The sequence below is a fragment of the Ornithorhynchus anatinus genome, chromosome X5 (genome assembly GCF_004115215.2).
Source record: "Ornithorhynchus anatinus isolate Pmale09 chromosome X5, mOrnAna1.pri.v4, whole genome shotgun sequence".
NCBI lineage: Eukaryota > Metazoa > Chordata > Mammalia > Monotremata > Ornithorhynchidae > Ornithorhynchus > Ornithorhynchus anatinus.
Genome location: NC_041753.1, coordinates 25,537,322 through 25,554,657, shown reverse-complemented (window position 1 = coordinate 25,554,657; position 17,336 = coordinate 25,537,322). Strand labels below are relative to the sequence as shown.

Genomic DNA, 17,336 nt, shown 5'->3' with positions numbered 1-17,336 from the left:
GCTCCTCCTTGGTCTCTCTGTCTCCGGCCTCTCCACTAGTTAGTCCACGCTGCTGCTCAGGTCATCAGAGAAGCGGCATGGCTCAGTGGATAGAGCACGGGCTTGGGAGTCGGAGGGTCATGGGTTCTAATCCCGGCCCCGCCACTTGCCTGCTGTGTGACCTTGGGCAAGTCACTTAAGTTCTCTAGGCCTCAGTTCCCTCATCTGTAAAATGGGGATTAAAACCGGAAGCCCTGTGTGGGGCAGGGACTGTGTCCAACCCGATTATCTCGTATCCACCCCGGCACTTAGAACAGTGCCTGGCACACAGTAAGCGCTTAACGAGTACCATAATAATTATTATTATCTTCCTGATTGACTGACTGATCTTCCTGAAATATCACTCAGCACATCTCCCTTCTCCTCAGAACCCCAGTGATTGCCCATCTCCCTCTGCATCAAGTAGATGCCTTTTCATTGGTTTCAAGGCTCTTGGCCAGCCCTCTCCACCTTACGTAACAGCTCTCCTCACCCCCTACTCCCCTAGTCACGGTCTTCACTCCTCCCAAGCCCACATCCTGTATGTAGCCCGCTCTCATTTTACCTACCTTTGACCCCTTCCTTATTATCCCCTGGGCCTAGCATTCTCTCCCCTCCATACGCTCCAGGTCTCAACACTCCCCACCTTCAAAGCCCTCACAAAATCCCACCTCCTCAATAAACCTTCTGATTTTTTTTTTTATCATCCCCAATTCTTATCAACCCTCCGGCCACCTCTTGCAATTATATGTACGGTTGTTTGGTGACCGTTTTAGGCACTTGTGTATATAGGCCTTTCAATATTTCTACGTCTCTCTCCCCGATAGACTGTAGGGCTACTAGAGCGAAAATTACGGGCCTAGAGGGAAAAAATGAGGAATATAGAGGTTGAGAGATGGAATATATGTCCAAAACCTACGGTCTGTTCCCCACCGCACTGCACGGCTCAGCCTGAATACACGCCGAAGACCTTTCCCTTCCCATGGACGGGGTACGTTCCTACGCAACTGCCAGAAAGGTCTCGTGACTAGTCACCGTGTAAACGCCCTGGCTAGAGGCCGCCTCCAAGCTGCGACCCTTAAAACCCTCCAAAAACCACTACCATCTCCACTGTCAAAGCCCTGCTAATGACATAGCTCCTCCAGGAAGCCTTCCCTAACTAATTTCTCATTTCCCCATCTTATTTTCCTCCCTAATGCATAACTTGAGCCCTTGAGTCGCCACCCCTTAAACCCTTCGCTTCTCGCCCCACCCTACACTATTTTTTGATGATACTTGGTTACTATGTGGCAAGCACTGTTCTAAGTGCTGGGGTAGATGCGCAACAATCAAGTCATACACAGTCCCCGTCCAACACGGAGCTCATAGTCTAAGTAGGAGGGAATTTATTTACACTCACTTGCATATCTCAGTACGTATCTGCTTTCCTACCTGCAGTTTATTTTATTGGCACTAGACTGTACGTTCCTTGAAGTTAAAGATTGTGTCTACTTACTCTGGTGTACTCTTCCAGGTGCTTAATGCAGTTCTCTGTACAGAGTAGGCACTCCATAAGTATGACTGCTTATGGTATTTGTTCGGCGCTTACTACTCTGTTCGGCTCTGTACTGAACGCTGGGGTAGGTACAGGCTGATCAGGTTGGACACAGTCCCCGTCCCACATGGGGCTCACGGTCTAAGCAGGAGGGAGAACAGGTGTTTAATCCCCATTTTCCAGTTGAGGAAACCGAGGCACGGAGAAGTTACGTGACCCGCCCAAGCTCACACGGCAGACAGGTGGCAGAGCCAGGATTAGAACCGACGCTCCGCCAGTTTCCCAAAGTAGACGCTGAACTTCATATGACTGTTTTGGGGGGGCGTTAGTTAAACCCTACGTGCCAGGCACTGAATTAAGTGCAGAAGGAGACTCAAGCTAATCAGGTTGGACACGGTCCGTGTCCCACATGGGGCTCACAATCTTAATTCCCATTTTACCGATGAGGTAACAGGCACAGAGAAGTTTAGTGACTCGCCCAGGGTCACACAGCAGACAGGTGGCAAAGCCAGGATTCAAACCCAGGTCCTTCTGACGACCTATCCGCTAGGTCATGCTTCTGCTTCTTTTTTACATGGAAAGGCACCGGAAATGTGTATCTGGATTCTTATTAAGCTCTTCATTTCACTTTTGTTCAAAGTATTCATCGTATTTACATGAGGCCAAGCCTGTTTACTGCGGTACTGCATAACAAGGTCAGTGCTAGCTGCCAGATCTCAAAAATAAACCGATAACAATGAATTCTTGCCATCTGAAGATTTCCCGGAGGTTAAAATGGTTCTTAACATTGTGGGCCCGGATTTGAGGGTACAGGTCGATTTACGTGTACACCTTCATTGTGGGCATGTAAACGCTAAACTTCTTTCTTGTCCCTTTTTTCCATTCCACGAACTGAGTCCAGCGAAAGACGGTTTTTTTCTGTGGCTTTTTAAACGACCTGGCAAGAAGCTAGGAGATGATCTAATATTGCTTTCTTTCCTCTCTCTTCAAAACTGCAGGGGACGGTAATAGGCTTGAAGAGGTTGTAGGTGTACAACTAAGAGATTCTTGTCCAGTATTTCAATCCACTACCCTCCCACCTCATAACCCTCTCTCTAAGTGTAGCTACAGGTTATGGCATAGTTATTCACTGCCAGAAATAGGTGTAGAAATTTCACTGAGTAAATTACTCCTTGTCGAGGTGCTTCAGTCAACAATCTTTAAATGACTGTCTGGCGAAACCTGGTTAAATCATCAAACGAAAGCACCTCAGCCACGGGGCAATTCATTACTGTCACTGGTATTTAGTGAGTGCTTACTACCAATCAATCAGTGGTATTTACTGAATGCTTACTATGTGCAGAGCACTGTACTAAGCACTTGGGAGACTACAACAGAATTGGCGGACACGTTCCCCAGCACTCAGTACAGTGCTTGGCACATAGTAAGTGCTTAATACCATAAAAAAGAAGAAAAAAAAAACCAATGAGAGGTTAATTTTATAAGAGGGAAGTTGCTCAATGCTTCAGGGAGCAAGATAAAACCAGTAGCGACGATAAGGATATGGTGAAATGCCTATTTTATAGTTTAAAACTATTTTATGGCAGTATTATCCATTCACGAACTTTTCCTGGAGTGCTGAAAAAAATCTGGAAGCAACACGGCACAGTGGGTGGAGCACGGGCTTGGGAGTCAGAAGGTCGTGGGTTCTAATCCCGGCTCCACCACTTGTCTGCTGTGGGAGCTTGGGCAAGTCGCTTCACTTCTCTGTTCCTCAGTTACCTCATCTGCAAAATGGGGATTGAAAACATGTTCAGATGCGAAGTTTAGAACTTCAGGAGGAGGGGTGGTGTTGAAAAAGTAATTTTCCATCAGAATACATTCAAAGGTCAGGTGCACCTCACCGTTAAAAAAAAAAAAAAAAAAAATTGAAATCCAGTCTCAGTTATTTCTATCTGATTTCGTAATCTAGAACGAGAAGAGTTCGCTTCATGGAAAACTCAAAGGGGGCTGCAAACTCGCTGAGCTCCCCAGCGCTGTCTCAAATTTAGCAGCACTGAAAGATTTCCCCAACCTCAGGAATACCTCGGGGGTCCTGGGAAAGTCTTGGGAGACCTGCTTCAAGCCACGGATCTCTCAGAAGGTCCAAGCCTGGTTAGAGCCCAGTTCAGAGAGCTGGGAGGCGTCCACGGACCCCTGACACTGCAGTAGGTTCCCCGCATTTCCTGCCAAACCACTGTAAGGCTGGGGAGCCCCCCACCCCCCAACCCATCCCAGAGGTCCTCAAATTGTGGAGCCAAGCCAGGGGCACGATCTGGGGTCACCGAGCTGAAGCTGAACCCGTCGCGGGCTCCCCCAAAGTGCCATCAGATGGCAACGAAATGTATTTTGTCAAACTGCCACCCAGCTAAGGGGTAAATTTTGACCTAGAATGCAATATTCATTTTGAAAAGTTCTTGTAATTGGATAGATGTTCCAAACAAATGCATCGATGCCCTAATAAAAAACAAACTGAAAAACCCCATTAAGAGCCCACAAGCCAGCAGTCCAGCACTAATGAGCAATCTACCACAATAGGGTGGAAAACAATTTCTAATAAGCAGCGAAGAGATTTCAGTTTCAAGCTCCCAAGGAGTTTGAGATAAATAGTGAAAAGCTGGGGGTGGAAGGGGATTGAAAACCACCTCAAGCATGTCCTGCAAAAATCTATGCTTTTAAAACGTGTTTAACCAAACAGCCTCCCAACTTTCTTGAGTGAAAACTCCTGAAAACAACGGCAAAGAGACGGGAAAGAAAAAAGAGGGCATGCAGCCAGGATCTTTGGTTTCTAGAAGGTGACGTGATCGACTGCAAGGCATTCATGCATTCGGTCAGTCGTATTTATTGAGCGCTTACTGTGTTTAAAGCACTGTACTAAGCGCTGAGGAGAGTTACAATATAACAATAAACAGACGCATTCCCTGCCCACAGCGAGCTAACAGTCCAGGCAGGCACTTACCCACAGCTATCTCACAACTGCCAGGGCAGCCGTAATCTCATTAAGAGGCGAACTGGTGCCCCGGGGTCAGCGGATGGGAAACTCTCAAATCTTTAAAACCCCGGAGAAAGGGATTTGGATCCTACATCAACCGAAGACTATCCAACGGCACGTTGAATGAATTCTAACACTACTGCATTCTTTCCAGTACGGTACTCTGCATCCAGTAAGCGCTTAATTCACTTACTTAATTCACTTACTTTAGACTGGTGTGATGGGAGAAGCCAGAATTTGTATTCAGGAGAACAGATTTTCAGAGGAGTAGCTGTTTTTGAATGATGGCAAATGATGGATCAAGCGATCAATCAATGGTATTTCTTGAGCCCCTACTGTGCGCAGAGCACTGTTCTAGGCGCCGGGGAGAGTACAAGATAGAGGCGGTAGACACGTTCCCTGCCCGTGACGAGCTTACAGTCTAGAGGGGGAGACAGACACTAATGCCAATACTTAAATTCGCCTGGCACTTCGTAAGCGCTTAAATGCCACAATTATTATAAAGTACGGATCAGTCCACAAGTGCTGCGGGGCTGAGAGAGGGGTGAATGAAAGGCGCAAATCCGAGTACAAGGGTGACGCGGAAGGGGGTGGGAGAAGAGGAGAGGAGGGCTCAGTCGGGGAAGGCCTCTTGAGGAGATGTGCTCTTAATAAGACTCTGAAGGTGGGGAGAGTGATTGTCTGTCAGATATGAAGAACTCGGGGGGTCGGGTAACTAGTCAGCATGCCAGTCACATTCGTTATCGGAATTAAACCGGGCAAATCGCTCCACCAACTAGGAGAGGCCACGCACCACCCCCCACAGAATCGAGAACGAGCCATCCATCTGTCAATCCTTTCTGTGTCGGGGCCGGGTGAGGTTTCCCGTCTTGAATGAATGTGTTCTGCGGCCACCGTAGAGCCACGGAAAACGAGGGAGAAACGAATGGTTCCTTGGTTTCAAGTTGCAATCCAAAGAGGGAATCTGCCAAGAATCCTGAGTGGGGACCCGGTGGGTGGCTGGATAAAGGCAAAATCGCAATAGGAGCGGGCCAACTCCAGTGAGAAGAACGGGGTGCTTTCTCCAACTAGGGATATTGAACGGTGTGATTTATCTTGATTAGGCAAAAGGTAATTTAATTTTTCACTCATTTCCAATCTGTTCAAGCCCAGCAAAGCCAATGCCGCAGACCTCCAAGGGACCTTTTTCAGTGGGTTTCACATAATAAACCTCCTTGAGCAAAAAGACAGCATGATCGAACAACTTCTTTAGTTTCCCTGGTAGGACGTTCTGTCGCATTACAAAGACCAGAAGATTTGCACTGATTGCCTATTGCATAAAGGATTGATTTTAAAATGTTCCAGAGAGTTTCACCAGATTCCTTATTGAGCAGAACAAACACCCAGCTAATATAGATGGCTGTCCTTCCAAACCCATTAAACTAGAACAAAAGTTTTTGAATAAAATCTCCAAAGTGATGAGGAAAAAGGAAAGCGAGGAGGAATTTAATTCAGGCTTAGTACACAACCTGCAAAAAGGAATGTTTAACCAAACCATTTATTTAAAAAATCAAGCTACAGATGACAATGGTAATGGTTACACATAAACAAACAGGTATTCACTAGGAGGAAAAAGTACCGCGTCATGAACAGAAAGGTGAACAAATTCGATGGAGAGCAGGAAAAAACATAAAACTGAAGTGAAGGAAAATGTGAGAGCATAATTATAAATCGTACAGTCAGCTCTCCTACAACCCGTGTTTTCACAGCGTGTTTGGGACAGGTCACCGATGCGCAATCAGGAAACATTCTTCCGACACCACACATCTCTCGGGGTAGTTGACGATGCGCTGTCGGAAAAAACTAGTTGTGCGCGCTACCGGAATAACATAATGTGGATTTTCCCGAACGCGAGGTTCGTCTGGGGTGTAACCTCCACTGCACATGCGGAACTAACGGTAGTCAGATGCAGGGTAGAAGCGAAGAAACCGAGAAAAGTAAAAACAAAAACACAAGGCTAGCCCAACGGCCCGAAATATTAGGTGTTGTCTCAGTTATTCTTTAAAATACGGGTTGCCCTAAGATCACAAACATCACTTGGTTTCTTTCAGTAGGTCCTTCCTAGAACATACTAACTCGGTAGGTGAATTCCTTTCTTTAATTATATAAGAACAGATAACGAGAAGCTGCGTGGCTTCAGTCACCCCTGACTCTCATCACTCTGAGCATTTAGTACAGTGCTCCACCACAGTAAGCGCTCGATAAATACGACTGATCACCAACAGAGTGGGCAGCGACAGGGGCCAGAAGAGCAATTCAAATTAGATCATTTAGTCGTTTCAAACGTGTCTGCATGCTCCTCGAGTGGAGGGATCGTGTCTACACATTTTACCATACCGTACTCTCCCAAGCCTTTAGTAGCTTGCTCTGCACTCAGTAAGCGCTCACTGAAAACCACTGATTGTCTAAAACCGAACTTATCTTTCTCCTAAACACACACTTTCTCTTAATTTCCTGTCTCCGCTAATCCCTCCACCGTGTCCCTTGCCCCCAGAAGCCATCACCTTTGGGGACATCCTCCATTCTTCAGTACTTCTCACCTTTCGCATTCAATCTGTCACCAAAACCTGATTCCACAACATTTCCCAGACCTGTCCCTTCCTCACGACCCACACAGCCACCGCTCCGCTTCCAGGCTTCTCCACCTCAAAATTAGCTTGTGAGTCTAGACTGTGAGCACGTTATGGGCAGGGATTATTGCTGTACTGTTCTTTCCCAAGCGCTTAGAACAGTGCTCTGCACACAGTAAGAGCTTAATAAATACGACTGAATGAATAAATGAATGAAACTACTGTATCGGCCTCCTCGCTGACTGGTCTCCCAGACTCCAAGCCGCTCTCTGCAGTAGTCTTTATAACTGTGGGGATCAACGTCATCAAATTCATTCATTCGGTCGTAGTCACTGAGCGCTTACCGGGTGACGAGCACTGCACTAAGCGATCGGAAAGTACAACACGGCAATAAAGAGAGACAATCCCTGCCCACAAAGGGCTCACAGTCTAGAGGCGGGGAGCCAGACATCAATACAATAGGCATCGATATAAATAGAATTATACAAGTACACATATATACATAAGTGCCGTGGGGCGGGGGGGGGGGGGAGCAAAGGAAACGGGGACAGACGAGACGGTTAGCACCAGAGGAGCGGAGTGTGGGGGCTGGGATGCAGAAGGAGAGAAGGGAGGTTAGGTAGGAGGGGCCAAGGTGATGGAGAGCTTTAAAGCCAACAGCGAGGAGCTTTTGTTTGATACGGAGGTGGATAGGCAACGGCTGGAGATTTTCTGAGCGTGCGCGTAGGGGGTGGGGACGTGCCCTGAACGTTTCCTCCGAAGGATAATCCGGGCAGCGGAGTGAAGTACGGACTAAAGTGGCGAGAGGCAAGCGGTCGGGAGGTCAGAAAGGAGGCCGATGCAGTCATCCCGACGGGCTAGGACGGCGATCGTACTGACGAGGTAGCGGTCTGGACGGAGAGGAAAGGGCGGATCTTGGCGACGTTGTGAAGGTGGGACGGGATCTGGTGACGGACTGGATATGTGGGTTGCACGAGAGAGCGGAATCGAGGATGACACCAAGGTTACGGGCTTGTGAGACGGGAAGGACGGCTGTGCCGTCTACAGTGACGGGAAAGTTTGGGAAAGGACATTCATTCATTCATTCATTCATTCATTCAATCATACTGAGCAGAACACTGTACTAAGCGCTTGGGAGAGTACAATACAACAACAAACAGACACATTCCCTGCCCACAACGAGCTTACAGTCTAGATGGGGGGAGCCAGACATCAATACGAATCAATGAATTACAGATACGGGCATAAGTGCTGCGGGGCTGGGAAAGGGAGAAGAACGAAGGGAGCAAGTCAGGGTGATGTAGAAGGAAGGGGAAGAAGAGGAAAGGGCGGGGGGGCTTAATAATAACAACGTTGGCATTTGTTAAGCGCTTACTATGTGCAGAGCGCTGTTCTAAGCGCTGGGGTAGATACAGGGTTATCAGGTTGGCCCGCGGGAGGCTCACAGTTAATCCCCATTTTACAGATGAGGTAACTGAGGCACAGAGAAGTGAAGTGACTCGCCCACAGTCACACAGCTGACAAGTGGCCGAGCCGGGCTTAGTCAGGGAAGGCCTCTTGGAGGAGATGTGCTTTCAATAAGGCTTCGAAGGGGGGAGAGTAACTGTCATGATTTGAAGAGCGAAGGCATTCCAGGCTAGAGGCAGGACGTGGGCTAGGGGGAGGTGGCAAGATAGGAGAGATCAAGGCACAGTGAGAAGGTTAGCACTAGAGGATTAAAGGGTGCGGGCCGGGCTGTAGATAAAGAATAGCGAGGTGAGGTAAGAGGGGCCGAGGTGACGGAATACTTTAAAGCCAATGGTGAGGAGTTTTTGTCTGACGCGGAGGTGGATGGGCAACCGCCGGAGTCTTTTGAGGAGCGGGGCGACATGCCCTGCATGTTTTCGTAGAAAAACGCTCCGGGAAGCAGAGTGAAGTATGGACTGGGGTGGGGAAGAGACAGGAGGCGGGGAAGTCAGCAAGGAGGCTGAGGCAGTAATCCAGGTGGGATAAGATGAACGACTGCATTAACGTGGCAGCCGTTGGAATGGAGAAGAAAAGGGCAGATTTTAACGCCGTTGTAACGGTGGGACCGACAGGACTCGAACGTGTGGGTTGAACGAGAGAGAGGAGTCAAGGATAAGGCCGAGGTTACGGGCCTGTGAGAAAGGAAGGATGGCGGTGCCGTCTACAGGGACGGGAAAGTCGGAGGAGGACAGGGTTTGGGTGGGAAGATAAGAGGCCCTGGCTCTCCCCTCCTCAGTAGCCTCAATAACCTCCAACGGCTCCCCGTTTCCCTCCCTATCAAGCAGAAGCTCCTTGCTACTGGCTCTGAGGCTCTCCCCCAGCTTTCTGCCTCTTCCTATCTACTCTCTTCACCCACTACTCCCCAGCTCACACTCTTCACTCCTCCAAGCTCTAGACAGTACTCTTGTACTAAGTTGGCGCTCGCTACTGATTGATCGAGAAGCAGCATGGCGGAGCGGAGAGGGCGCGGGCCTCGGAGTCAGAAGGTCAGGGGTCCTAATCCCGGCTTCGCCACTCGTCTGCGGTGTGACCTTGGGAAAGTCACTTTACTTCTCCGTGCCTCAGTTACCTCATCTGTAAAGTGGGGATTGAAACCGTGAGTCCCATAGTGGGACAGGGGCTGTGTCCAACCCGATTTGGTTGTATTCACCTCGGCGCTTAGTGCAGTGCCTGGCACACAGTAAGCCCTTAACAAATACCATTGTTATTATTATTGATTGTCACACCTCTGCTACTCATTTACAGCTTTCATTACAGATTTGGTAGGTGGAGGTGGATGTGAAATACATTTTTAAGATCATTTAGGAATTTCTGGATGAATGGATTTATGGATCTTGGCTCTTTCTGTCCTCAGTTATCACTGATGTACTTTTTCATTTCATTTAGGACAAAAAGTAATTTTCAAAATAGGCAAAAAACTGTTTCAAGGATTATACCAGAACTGAGATGGGGATGTGAAAGAGAAAACCTACTTTCAAAAGTACGACATCAACAAGACCTTCTACCCGTACAAATCAGGCGGGGTACTTTCCCCCCCCCCCCCCCTTTCCTTGATTATTTGAAGGGAAATTTACCATAAAAAGAATGGCTTATTGGGAATTTTTATTCGATTAAAACAATACAGATACTATTTCACTAAAGGGACTACTATAGCTTGAGAGAGAGAAATAAGCATTTGCGCACAAGTCCTGAGAGTTGCTAATTAGGTGGATTTGTTGGCGCAATTACAGAAAAAATATTCACCAACACCTGGACCCCATGAATTTAATTGGCCACGGCTGGAGCCAACCGTACCGTTCCATTTCTTTTCTTCCGAAGCGTCCTAAGACTAAATTTTGGAGACTTTCTAAAAACCTCAAGAAAATGTGTTTGAACAATGTCAAGGAAGCATAGCAACTGGGTTTCCAGGCCACTAACAGAATGTGATGTTAAGAGGCAAGGCAGAAAGTAATAAAACCAAAATTTTATTTGCAGAGACAAATGAGTTCTGCAAACCAGATCCAAAGTTTCATTCACCCTAAGGACCAAACATAAGAAAAAAATGACTAAATGTGTGTGAGGACAGAATGTAACTAATACGGAAGCAGTGTAGCCGGGAAGCACGGGCCTGGGAGAGGTCAGAGGGCCTGGGTTCTAATTCTGCTCGACCACTTACCCGCCGTGTGACCTTGGGCAAGTCATTTAGCTTCTCTGTGCCTCAGTTCCCTTATCTGCAAAATGGGGATTCGATACCTGCTCTTCCTCCTACTTGATTATCTTGTATCTGCCCCAGAGCTTAACAGTGCGGTACTTCGCGTGTAGTAAGCGCATAGCAAATGCTATTATTACTGCGATTATCATTGCTAATAGACCACAGGGTTTGCTCCTTTGTAGGATCAGTGACATGGCTAAATTGTTCAAGATCTTCCATACGTAAGGTAGAAATGATTTGGGAATCAGATGAAAAGGTTAGCTGTAGTTGCTGGTCATCTGCTTCGACTAGATTTCTCAAGCTAGCTAATCAGATTTATTTCACATCTGTCACACCCAAGATGTGCCTCTCCTCCAAGAGCGCTCCCCTAAGCCCCCCCTTTCCTCTTCTCCCACTCCCTCCTGCGTTGTTCTGACTTGCTCCCTGCATTCATCCCCCCATCCCAGCCCCGCGGCACTTACGTACGTATCTGTCATTTATTTATTTATATTAATGTCTGCCTGGCCCTCTACCCTATACGCTCGTTGTGGGCAGGGACCGTCTGTTTATTGTTATCCTGAACTCTCCCAAGCGCTTAGTACAGCGCTCTGCCCAAAGTAAGCGCTCGATAAATACGACGGAATGAATCCGTCAGAGACTATACCACTGGCTGAACAGAAGACCGTCACTGCTTCAGAGACCCCCATCGTCACAGCACCAGATCCCACTTCCGGGGTCAATAACAGGTCCACAAAGGGTAGAGTAAGTGGGAATCTCCCTAGCCTCTTCCACACATCCCCCACGACGGTACCGACCGCGCTACCGTACTCTCCCGGGAGGTCGGTACAGTGCTCTGCACCCAGTAAGTGCTCAATAAATACCGCTGATCGATGGACAGCTTCATCTGAGTCACGACTGATCTCTTAAAACTCACCTCCTCCAAGAGGCCTTCCCAGACTGAGCTTCCCACTTTTTCCCTCTGCTCCCTCTACCCCCCCCCGCCCCCTTCACCTCTCCGCAGCTAAACCACCTTCTCCCCCCTTTCCCTCTCCTCCTCCCCCTCTCCCGTCCCACCCCCTCGGCACCGTACTCGTCCGCTCGACTGTATATATCTTCACCACCCTATTTATTTCGTTTATTTTGTTTAATGAGATGCACATCACCCTGATTCTACTTAGTCGCCACTGTTTCTATGAGATGTTCTTCCCCTCGACTCTATTTATTGCCATCGTTCTCGTCTGCCCGTCTCCCCCGATTAGACCGTAAGCCCGTCCAAGGCCAGGGACCGTCTCTATCTGTTGCCGACTTGTACGTTCCAAGCGCTCAGTACAGTGCTCTGCACATAGTAAGCGCTCAGTAAATACTATTGAATATTTTTGAGGACGTAGGCGGCGTTCTTCACTTGGAGTCCAGACACAATGAGGAAGCATCCACGTGTAGCCCAAGAGCCGCCTCTGGAAGAGTTGGCCTTGGTTTCCACGCTTGAGAAGCGGGGTGGCTCAACGGATAGAGCACGGGCCCGGGAGTCGGAAGGACCGGGGTGCTAATCCCGGCTCCGCCGGGTGGCCTCAGGCAAGTCGCTTCACTCCTCTGGGCCTCAGTTACCTCGTCTGTAAAATGGGGATCGAGAGCGCGAGCTCCACGAGGGACAGGGACTGGGTCCAACCTGATTTAATTGTATTGGTTGTAAGCGCTTGGAACAGTGCTTGGCACACAGTAAGCACTTGACACGTACCATAATTACTGGTATTATTACTTAGGGTCATCAAAAAGTCCGAATCACTTAACAAGCACGAGGCCGTTTGATCCCCAGTGACCTGCTCTAATTCCAATTTGGTTCACTGAGAAGCAGCATGGCTCAACGGAAAGGGCACGGCCTTGGGAGTCAGAGGTCATGGGTTCGTATCCCTGCTCTGCCGCTTGTCAGCTGCGTGACTGCGGGCCAGTCACTTAACCTCTCTGTGCCTCGGTTCCCTCATCTGGAAAACGGGGATTAAGACTGCGAGCCTCACGTGGGACAACCTCATTGCCCTGTATCGACTCCAGCTTAACAAAAACCAACATTATCATCATTATTATTATTAATTACTATCCTTCCAATGAGGTTGCCAGAAAGTATCTGAAGTTGGGGGATTGGAGAGGAGACCATCCTCAAAATGATTTCCGTAACAACTTACTCATCACACTGCTTTGGGGTTTCCTAAGGTTCTAGGGGAAGAGCTTCACCTGCCCAGTTTCTTTAAATCTGCTAGTCGAAGCCGTCCTGATACACAAGGTACAGAACATGTGGTTCTACATTATCACCATATGCTCCGCAGCTGAATTTTGCATCAGATTCTCCTGCTCTGGGAAGTTGTATACGTCCTAAATGAGAAATCATGGCTTTTATAATGCCAAATATTCAGTTGCTATGCAATTTGCCAATCTTCATTTGTCCTCAGTAGCCCAAAGGACAGTCCAACTAAAAATTAGGCTAGCATTTCGTGGCTCAGTGGAAAGAGCCCGGCCTTAGGAGTCAGAGGTCGTGGGTTCTAATCCGGCTCCGCCACCTGTCAGCTGGGTGACTTTGGGCAAGTCATTTGACTTCTCGGTGCCTCGGTTACCTCATCTGTAAAATGGGGATGAAGACTGTGAACCTCCAGTGGGACAACCTGATTACCCTGTATCTGCCCCAGCGCTTAGAACGGTGCTCGGCACACGGTTGGCGCTTAACAAATACCAACAGTAACGACCGAATTAGAATTTTCAACACATTCACCAGTCACTCTTGACGGTAACTTCTGTGGGAGATAAGCGTTACTTTATTGTCATTATCACCAGTGATACTTATTTAGCGCTTACTGGGTGCAGAGCGCTGCGCTAAGCACTTGGGAGAGCACGACAGATACGGTAGGCACGTTCCCCGCCCACAGCGAGCTTACAGTCTACAGTCCGGTCTTCAACGGGGAATCTGGCCGAGGGCGGTTCCGGGTTCGACAAGGGACGAAGCAGCACGGCCTCGGGGAAAGAGCACGGGCCTGGGAGTCGGAGTGAAGTGGGTTCTGACCCTGGCTCTGCCTCTTGCCCGCTGTGTGACGCCGGGCGGATCATTAAACTTCTCTGTGCCTCAGTTTCCCCAACTGTAAGGCGGGGATTCCATACCCGTTGCCGCTCCTATTTAGACCGCGAGCCCCATGTGGGAAGAGGGACTGGGCCCAACCAACCCGATTAACTTGTATCTACAGTTTTTGACACGTAGTAAGCTCTTAACAAATACCATTTCAAAAAATAAACAACGTGCTGGCCACCACAGTGTATTAGTAGCCAGGGTCGGATTTGGGACCCAAATCCCTCGGGCAATTTCACTGCATCGCTCACCCAACTAAGGACGGGTTCTTCGCTAAGGGGAGTCCTGCTATAGCCGCTCGGCTTCGGCTCGCCGCACAGCGCTCATTTCTCCCCCGACAGAAATGAATACTCATTCCTGAGGAGCCCTGTGTTAAGGAAAACTCGCGATATAGTACCCGCGGCTTGGCCAACACTGTGCGCTTGTGCGCAAACAATTCTTCTAACGCCGGGAAGCGGCGTGGCCTAGTGGATAGAGCAAAGGGGCCTGGGAGTCAGAGGGGCCTGGGCTCTATTCCCTTCACTTCACTTCTCTTCACTTCTCTGTGCCTCAGCTAGCTCATCTGTAAAACGGGGATTAAGACTGTGAGCCCCGTGTGGGACAGGGACTGCGTCCAACCCTCTTATCTTGTATGTACCCCAGCGCTTAGAAGAGTGCCTGGCACATAAAAAGCGCTTAACCAATACCACAGTCATTATTAACACCACCTCGGGGTCTGACCAGACAAACGTGCGTTGTCAGGAGAACGTCTCCCAATTCCCTGACCGGCAGTCTACCTTAAGCGCAACATGAAAACAAGTGTTATGGAAGACAGGGGCAGAATCTCTGTCGCTAATATTTCTTGCCTCTTTTCTCCTCCTCAGTCCACTTTATCCCCACTCTGAAGGGAGCTGGACCAGAAAGCCTGAAGGCTTCCTAGAGCAGATCGATCAAGCGGGCTCTGCTTTAGGTATCAGACTCGTCAGCGGGGCACGAGGGGTTGCGCTCGATGGGAAACGGAAAAAGAACCCGGTTAGTTCTCAAACTGATTTAATGCGCTGCCGGAGGACGAGTACATCTTCCCGCGGATAAAAGCAAATGATCCCCGCGTACCTTTAATCTGCCCGTGTCTTTCAAATGCCGGCGACTCTGTTTATTTAGGACACGGAGGACATCACTTCTCAAGCTGTTTATTTTAATTAAAATCTGCAGATCACCTTAATGATCTCGTAGTTCTGAAGCGCCTTGAGATCTACGTGTGGAAATCACTTTAAGTCCCCAGAAAAACCACTGTTATTCATCGACATACTAGCAGTGGCATAAACGAGAAGCGCAGGAAAGTGAACACTGCACAGCGGAGAGGATCATTTGGAAAAAGTGAGGTGGAGCCTCGAATAAAAGGCGAGACCACTGAAAACGGAGCGGAGGGAGAAAAGGGGGAGAATGTGAGAAACACGAGACTCGTCAGGTAATCGGAGGTTCTGGACTCAAAATGAGGGTTTATATTTAAATGACCTTGGGGTAAGCAGACATCAATCGATCGTATTTTCTGAGCGCACACTGTGTGCAGAGCACTGTACTAAGTGCTCGGGGGAGTACACCGTAACAGAGTTAGAAAACATGTTCCCTGCCCACAGGGAGCTTACGGTCTGCAGGATATCATGTAGAATTGAATACAGCAGCCTTCTGCCTCCAAGTTACCGACCGCCTAATTCGTCATGTTTTCAATTCTGATGCCATCCCTTCGCGTCCTCCGTGGATTCCCTCCCCTTTTTTTCTATCTTTCGGCTGCTGCATAAATCCACTGGTTCAAAATCCTGCCCAGGTTAAAATTCTTGGGCCTGAACTGAGCCCCGGGAGAAGGAACTCACACCCCGAAGGGCCCCCACTTTCCTACAGATGGGGCCGGAGCGACACAGCAGGGGTTATCCATAACGGCTCCCGGGGCCTGTGGGTCCAGAGACGCACAGAGACAACTGCGCGTGTGAGATTCTTAAGCCGCATCCATCACGCTTTCCCGAAACTGGTTTCGCCTCAACTTCTCGCGGTCCCCGGCTGAGGGACGCTCAAAATGGGCCCACCCAAGCCAACCCAGTCCCAGCCCCGCCGTTCCACAGCTTATGTAAAGCACCATCGCTGGTGTTTGCCCGTACGTCATTTCAGGAGGATTATGCAAAAACGTATCCTCCAAACTCCTCCCATTTACATTCCCTTCCCGCACACCCTTGGAAACAAACTCAAGGTCGCTAAAGATTTGAGGGGAGGTTTTATTAAATAGTTTAGATTTCCTAAGAGCTCCAGCCACTGGCAGCTAATGGAAAACATTTCAGTTTCCACTCCAGTGTCTCTCGACGATGCTATTAAGAGTATTTTATTGCAATACCACCTCAAAGGCGTAGTATGGTCACTGACGCCCATAACAAGGAACGCTGTAAAAAAAAAAAAAAAAAAGGCGACAATTTTCTTGCCTGATTGCCTACAGATACATAACCGTTCCAGCCCAATAAAATTCTAGCCTATTTAAGTCCTCTCTCAAATGGGCTGTATGGTTGGAAGGGTAAGTTCAAATGAGTATTACCTTCTGGGGTGCCAAAATCCTCTGTCTGAACTTTTCAACTGTATCTTGACCCACAGTGGCCCACGCGTGAGCAAACGCTTCCGCTTTGTCTTGATCGAGGTGTATGTTCTCTAACTGTTGTTGCAGAACTGCCGACTTCATGCTGTGATAGACAGCCTGTGAAAGAGGAAAAAAAATTCACTCACACCACGCTCCTGGAAATTTCAACACCTCTTCCTCCTAAAATCAATGAAACACAGAGATGTAGCCAAGACCCCTTTTCCAGGCCTTAAGATTTCAACTCTTCTTCCACACTGCGCTGAGCTGAAGTGCACTCGGGGCCGACTCGGGAGCCAGAACAAAACAGAAGGCTCCACGATTACACTCGGTTCCTTCCCGACGTGTTTTCCGCTATGCGCGGCAGACAGAACGCCGCCCGAATACTAGGGAACGTTCTTCCAGCAACAAGCGCCTCTACGGAGAGGACGTGTTGCGATACCAGAACAAACCCCACGGCACCGATCCGGCCTCGCTAACTCTATCACAAAGTTTTCCTCCCCATCGTGTTCATCGAGAACGTAACCCAGCCGTTACAGGAGATCTGAGTGCACAGGGTTAATTCAAGAATCAAAATCCACTTTTCTCTGCGTCTGGATTGGTGGTCCCCATTGAATGAGATACCTGCACCACCTTACACTTTGCTTCTGGTATTTAGCAATTTCTTGATATATATATGAGCTGTTCATTTATTTATTCGATTGTTATTTCGAGCTCCATTTAGAAAGGAAGTGCGCTACTCATCGAACACTTTTCTTACCGGTGGCCCCTCCTGCTCTCTAGCTGTCTC

General features: G+C 48.6%; 1 protein-coding gene across 6 annotated transcripts in view; it reads right to left on the bottom strand.

Annotated features, from left to right (window-relative positions):
• COMMD10 (COMM domain containing 10) overlaps window positions 1–17,336 on the bottom strand; it is a 240,622-nt gene that overhangs the window by 214,988 nt on the left and 8,298 nt on the right. For 5 of the 6 annotated variants that reach the window (XM_029055690.1, XM_039910832.1, XM_029055693.2 and 2 more), the window contains one exon: window positions 16,511–16,666. In XM_029055690.1, coding sequence (XP_028911523.1) covers window positions 16,511–16,666 — 156 coding nt within the window. Of the gene's footprint in view, window positions 1–6,118; window positions 6,494–16,510; window positions 16,667–17,336 lie in introns of those variants that run through there. The other variant, XM_029055694.2, reaches the window with a different exon arrangement.